The sequence below is a fragment of the Berghia stephanieae genome, chromosome 7, assembly GCF_034508935.2.
Source record: "Berghia stephanieae isolate SIO BIC M18660-M18661 chromosome 7, UCSD_Bste_1.3, whole genome shotgun sequence".
In the NCBI taxonomy this organism is placed as follows: Eukaryota; Metazoa; Mollusca; class Gastropoda; order Nudibranchia; family Aeolidiidae; genus Berghia; species Berghia stephanieae.
In genome coordinates, this window is record NC_088366.1 from 4,814,324 (window position 1) to 4,821,823 (window position 7,500).

The 7,500-nt window shown below is 41.2% G+C and overlaps 1 protein-coding gene across 1 annotated transcript in view; it reads left to right on the top strand.

The window, feature by feature from the left end:
- The window catches only part of LOC144976395 (uncharacterized), a 28,779-nt gene extending 24,303 nt beyond the window's left edge, over positions 1-4,476 (top strand). Inside the window, exon 3 of the mRNA XM_078920658.1 lies at positions 349-4,476. Within this exon, the coding sequence (XP_078776784.1) occupies positions 349-1,927 (1,579 nt within the window). The 3' untranslated portion in view covers positions 1,928-4,476. The remainder of the gene's footprint in view (positions 1-348) is intronic.
- The last annotated feature ends 3,024 nt before the right edge of the window (positions 4,477-7,500 follow it).

Here is a 7,500-nt window from a genome sequence, read left to right on the forward strand (position 1 = left end):
TCTGCAGTTTCATGTTTAGATATAATATACAATTCCTAAAATCCTTATGTTAAAACATTGTCGTGCCAAAGCCACCTTCAGTGCATGCCTGTTACCCGTGACAATCAACACCGCCGATTCTGAGCATGACTCACAATTTCAACACAGACTTTGGTGATATATTATATTCCGGTGTCTTAACGTGGCAAGCAATGAAATTTCTCGCATTACTTTTCCGAAATATTGCGATAGATCCTCACAAACTGTGCATGGTTTAAAGGTTGTATGCTTTAGACAAATTGTTCCAATTTATCCACAAGCCATTACCTAATTAATCTTTAATAATGTAAATATACTTTCTATTTTCAGGCAAGGATGGCAAAATTCCATCCGGCACAATTTGAGTCTCAACGATTGTTTCGTCAAAATATCACGTGACGACAAGAAACCGGGGAAAGGAAGTTACTGGACACTTCACCCGGAGAGTTACAACATGTTCGACAATGGAAGCTACCTCCGTCGTCGTAGAAGATTCACCAAGAAGAAGATGAAGAGGCTGGAAGACTCCAAAGATGGCGTGAAAGAAGCGTTGGAAGAAGGAGAAATACACAACAACAACAACAACAACAACACGCCTTCCTCCATCGGTCACGGCCATTCGCATTCACTCTCCCATTCACATCCTCACGCACACTCGGCCCATTCTCACGACAGCAGCGTGACGCCACTGCGGGGAAACAACGGAACTCCCTCAGCCACTTCTTCCGGTTCTTCTTCGTCATCCTCGTCCAGCTCAAATCTTCACGCGAGCGCTTCGTCGCCGCCAGAACCATCAGTAAAGAAAGAGAAAGATTCTTGTGGAAGAGGGATGGGCTCTCCAGGGGAGATAACACGAGGCACCAAAATGGAACCGATGGACACGCCTCAGGGTCATATCGACTGTACTGGGGCGAATGATCCACGATCACATCACAGTAGCATGGCGGATAGGCGTATGGATACGCCCAGCTTGGGCTCAGCACTTCATTCTGCCCCTCACCTCACGGCTCATCATTCTCAGCTTCACGGCGGAGGTCAAGGACAACTTCATCCGGCGCACTGCGCTTCTGTCGGCCCGACATCTTTATCGATGAATGGCGAAACCATGGGGTCAGTAGATGGACCCGGGAATAATTTCAGCGTTGAAAATTTCCTGGCACACTCGCATCTGCCTCATTCTCAGTCTGACATGGGTGGAGGGGGCGGGCTTTCCGGTACGCCACGCCCATCATCACTCGTATCACCACACCTACTTTCTTCATTCTCTCGAGCATCATCTGATCTGTACAGAACCAACATCAATGGCGGTCAGCAAGCGCCATCCCCACCAACGCCAACAAATTATAATAGTTACCACTGCGCAGGAGGCGGATCCAGCACACCTCAGCCAAACTCCGCCTACCAAAATCATAGCCACGCCCCTACTGCTCCTCATCACGCCCATCAGCATCACCATCAGCAACACGGTGTGATGAATATGTCCACATCCAACAACACCAATTCTAGCTCCGCGAATAATAACCAACCCAACGGCGGAAGCAACAACAGTACGACCAGCAACAACAGCAATGCTGGACTCTCCGACGACGCCAATACGGAGAGCCCTCACGCCACGCCCCAACACCATAGCCACGCCCCTCTTCACCTTTCACCTCACTCATCATCCTTACAACAACATAACGGTCTATTTTCTCAAATGAGCCACACAACCAAAGACTTTTACTCACGAGCAAACGGTTGGTACATGAATCCAGGAGATTTGAACTCTGGAGCTGCCTCTGACTTCAGCTCCTACTCGGGGGTCAGCATGAGAGACATGTTCTCTTCCCCCTCGAGCTGCCAACTTGCAACTTTCTCCGCCTCTAACTACAAAACGCCATCATCCTATTACGACTGTACAAAATATTGACATTTCTAATGTATTTAGTATGTATAATATTCAAGCCATAATCCAAACTACTTGAGCTACTGACACGTATAAAGAGTCTTGTAATGACTCTCTGTGCGACAACTCATGACAATCCAACTTATAGCCAATCCAGTTGGGAAGAACAGCACAGGAAAGATTCCACGGAGATTGGTTTCCAAAAGACATGCTTCTTATAAGTTGGTAAACCGATGACTTACTTGACTCACAGCTCCTGACCCAGGGCCTGGTAGGACATAGTAGGACATCTTTAAGCGCACCCGACTCTGGGCTATTTTTTCAAATTGGGGCCATGGCAGTCCATCCTCTCCCACCTCTCTGTTCATTGGTCGTTGCCATGTGGTAGACAATTGCTCTAATATTTTTTTTCATAGAGATATGAATAAATTTCAGCAGAGTGTTTCACGGATGTTCAAGGACATCTTCAGCTGACCTTGACATAAGAGAGATAGAGCATCCACATCAATTGTCACCGAATTGGCAGCATCCACTCCTGACACAAAAGTCCCACATCCAAGACAAGCGGCAACAGCAAAGCTCAGCTTCAGCCACTTTCCTCGGCGGTTAAATTTGGTCAATTCAAACTTTTAAAGATGACCTTTAAAAAACGTAAGTCCTTTCACGGCATCAACATGCTGATTCTCCTCAAGGAAGTCACTGGAGTTGATCTACCTCGGCATGGGTTATTGTTCTTCTATCTTGTTTCGAATTTTCCTGAAATGAGGACCAGTCCCCATTGTTGATTAAAGCAAACCAGTTGCTAATCATACCATAAGTATTGGTAAAATCATTAACCTATTGTCAACTAGAAGGATTTTCAGTGTTTGAGTAATATCAAACCAAACCAGCTTTATAATGTTGGATGAAAAGTCAATGTTTGTTGACTTCATGTTCTAGAAAGTTCCATCTCAATTCATGGTGTATTTCGTAGAAATGTAACTTCTTTATCAAAGAGGACCACCAATAAGGTGGTTGATATATTCATGTGAGCGGACAGTTCTTCACTATGACAAGATGATCTTTTCACAATGCTGTCAGGATATTTACAAATCTAGTGACTTCATCACAACATTCGAGATCTAAGACTTGGTTTAGGGAGACGAACGATGCTGGAGTGAAGGCCACCAAAATGACTTAGGTGACAAAAGAGAGAACAATGTAAATGGAACACACTGTGTTGTCACGTCCCAAACCAATAGTGTGTCCTGTAGAATATTTCTCCAGGATTCGTGATGACAGATATCCGTTTCGGTAACAGGTATACAACTATTCAAATATGTGACCCATCAACTAAAAGCGGTATTACGTCGATGAGATTTAGATGCTGGAATTTAAATCCACAAATGGAGTAAATAAAATAAATTTGTGTATAATTTGTGATTTTTATTGTGGAGAATGAAATTTTTGTGTACTAGTGTAAAATACTTAAACTTCGTGTTTCTCAACATTTTAACTTTAAATTCACATTTTGGCATCTCGTTCACTTCGACATAACACCCCATCATCGCAGTGGGGGACATATTATCATCCATTCAATGAGAAATTTGATCACAAGATCTATATTATTTTAAAAAGATATATTTTATGTGACGTCATCTCTGTGAAAATTGCTATTTGTGTTTTATAATAATTACATTTATTAATGTTAGAGAGAATTGCAATGCGACTCGTGTTTAAGTGACATTATGGAGCAGGCACTGGTGTGAGACAAAGATCAGACAAAGTATGTATGAAACAGTGCCGGACAAAGCAAGGAAATAAAATACAAGAAAAGAGCTAGTCCTTCAGAGCGACCATTAGGCCCCTGGAGCCGGAGTTTATCCCGGTTTCTGTAGCGTGAAACGGTCAATAGCAATTGCCTGTTATCCTTTGGATAGGACGCTAGTCTATCGCAAAATACTTTCTATCTTCCAGATCAAACAGACCCAGCTATCCAATCACTGCTGGGTGGAAAGTGGGCTGGGGTGGGATGGGGGGGGGGGGAGGGTCAGAAGAATAAAAAATCTTGATTGTACCCGGGATCGATCTCGTTCCTTTTGATTGTGAAGCGAGTGCTCTACCAACTGAGCTATCGGGACCCGCCGCCACAAGAAAAAAAAAAAAAAAAACAATCCCAAAAAATTAAGTATACATCTACCCGCCCCCCCCCCTCCCCCTTTCAATCAAGACAGCTGATTTTTAAAAAAAAATTTTTGGAGATGGTTTTCATTTTTTTTTTCTTGTATTTTTCTTTCTTGCTCTGACTGGCATTGATGATTTCATGCACCCGTTTATCTGATCGTATTTTAATTTGTTTCGAAAGAAAGATACAACACTTATCTCTGACGTACTCATTTTACACCTGAGTGTTGTGTGGCTGGATGGCTCAGTGACTAGTGCGACTGCTAGCTGATCTCTCTCTCTCTCAGCTAGGCGGAGGGTGCCGTGTCAGTCGGATTCCAAGTTTTGCTCCGACATCGCGATAATTTTATTCTATGTTGTCTTCTGTCACTTCTCCATACCCCTATATTTCTCATCGTAAAAAAAAGAAATGTAAAGAGCCCTTTCCAAGGACTCAACATTTGTTACACCCGGACAGGCCTCGAACCATCGACCTATCGTTTAACTAAGAAAATCAATTACGTACTTCTATTTCCTGATGCCAGTCAGGATGAGTGATGGAAAAAAGACTCCGGAGTGCATCGTGTATCGTTCTATCGCCCTCCCCCCTGCCCCCCCCCCTACACACACACACACACACACACACACACACACACATCTATACCTACAATATTACAACAAAATGACAACATACTCACATCATACCTACAATATTCCATCAGACCGTTTGGCAGTGATGAAAATGAAACTAAAACTACTCAACTACATCATCAGCTGTTCAACTTTGTTTTCCCCTCTCTTTTCTATTCTTTTTCTCTCCTTCCTTCCTTCTTTCTTTCTTTTTACGACAAATTGATAATTTGGCAATTACTCTGCTCAATTTTCATGCATTTTCAACGCCCCCCCCCCCCCCCGCCGCCCACACACACTTTCCCCTCCCCAACCCAACTCCACTTCCTACTGTATTTTCAAAATTGACTTAGTTCTTGTTTTGTTTTGTCCTTTATTTATTTATTTCATTGATTGATTTATTTATTTTATTGTTTATCTATATTCTATATTTAATTATATCCTTTCTTTCTTTTCTCTTTCTTTCTTTTTTTTTCTTTCTTTCTTTCTTTATTATTCATTTATTTATCTATTTATTTATTTATTGATTGATTTTTTTATTTATTTATTTATCTATATTCTATATTTATTTATATCCTTTCTTTCTTTTCTCTTTCTTTCTTTCTTTTTCTTTCTTTATTTATTATTCATTTATTTATCTATTTATTTATTTATTTATTTATTTTGTTTTCAATACTTTTCATACACACAGACATACAGACAGACAGACAACAGCTTTCAAGTAAATTTTCTATTCACGCACCGATTCAATATCATGGAGGGACGGGGGTTGGGGGGAGGGAGGGACAGAAAACAATCTCCGACTTTCCCTGGGTTCGATCTCTGTCCCTTTGCTTGTGAGGGCGAGTACTCTACCAACTGGACTATCGGAAATTCCCGAAGCACACATTAAACACGAACCAAACCAAAGAAAAAATATCATATATTTATTAGGCGCTTCTGATACTGTAAAGAACGAAAAAAAAAATGTGAGAGAGAAAGAAAATTAAACATTACGAAGTTACTGCCTTTGTGAACGTTAAATGGTTGACGACGCACACAGCAGCTATACATCAATAATAACGAAGATGATGATGATAATAATAATGATAACAGTAATAAAGAAAACAGCCAAAAACCTATAATTTCTTCCCATTTTCTCTGACAAGTCCTAGGCATTCATTTCTCCTCTCTGACAGTGACAGCTCCATCACAACATTGCGGTGATGCTGCACTCACACACACACACCCACACACACACACACACCTACAAGAGTAACTCACACAGTCAGCCGTTCACACTCACACACACACACAAACACATACACATACATATATATACATACACACTCACACACACACAAACACACACACACACACACACACACGCACACAGCTACAAGAGTAACTCACACAGTCAGCGGCTCACAACGAACTCACAACCCACAACTCACAACTAACTCCACGACTCACGCGCATACCTGAGGTCAATTGTGTAAACAAACTTAAGTGGAAACAACCGACGAACGTCCATCATATAATCACAATGTAATAAATCACCCCGGCTGTCGGGACTTGCATGTTTTAGTCTTGGACAACGATAGAATATGGCCGACTGGCTTAACTCTATCCTTACCGATCATTTTCAGTATTTTCCCAAAAATGCCAGGCTTACCCAGCAGAAAAATTGATTGTTTAAACTCAACCAATCTCTCTACAAAACAACTTTATGTTCTTATTAATTAAACAAAGATCATTCTTCAAAGTTTGTGATGTACAAAATAAATCTGAATAAGAAAAATGTATATTGTGTCGTAACAAATGTGACGATTTTTCCTTAGGTGATTAGGAGAGGCTTAAACACCTTGACCGTTATTGTCCAGAAAAGTCTGGAATTGAGAAACAACTTTCGGCGTAAAATAAAAAAGCAACAAAACAAAATATCCCCCCCCTCCCCCCCCCCCCCCCAAAAAAAAAGTTTAAACAAAAAATTTTAATTAGATTGTTGTTTTCGTGTAATTTCTAAGTCAACTCATCAGAAAATCTTACACATCAATTTCCTCGCTCGGCGCTTAGTTGAGTCCCTGGAAAAGGCTCTTTACGTCACTCACATCCTCTCACCGTACACTGAGGTGTATAATGATCACATGGCCGTTGTCTTTGTCCAAAAAAACCCCCAAAAACCCTGTAATATCGCCGAACAGGCGTCAGGTCACGTCCTACGTGATAGTTGTTGAAGTGTTGCTGTTGGCCAGCCAGGGAACTCTTTGTGACGCGCTTTGAGCACATTTAGTGAATATTGCGCTATTAAAAAACAAAAAAACAAAACAAACAAAAACTCAAGCTAAGAATCCCAAACATTTCAAGTAGTTGATTTTGATGAGTGGGATAAACGTTTTTGATTATTCGTGAAATGTGTGTACAAATTCCCCCTAAAAATCTAATTTTAACTAGTCCTTCAGAGCCATTAGGCCCATGGAACTGGAGTTCAAATCGATGATTATAGCGTGAAACGGACAATAGCAATTGCTTGCAACCCTTTGGATAGGACGCTGGTCTATCGCAAAGTATTTCCCACAAGATCTACCCATAATCAGTGCTGGGTGGACAAATTCCCCCACTCCGTGTATATTCGGTGTTAAAGAAGAGAGATGAGGAACAGAGGACTGTGAAATAATTCATTAAAAAAATATACAATATAAATGTGTGTCACCCACGTGTTCTTGAACTTTCTCTTTGGGTGTGTTTTGTTTTGTTTTGTTTTTCACTTTGGCAATCAGCACCCACCCACCTGATCAATTATCTCATTTTTTTCTGTGCGTTCGTTCAAAAGGATAACGGTAGAG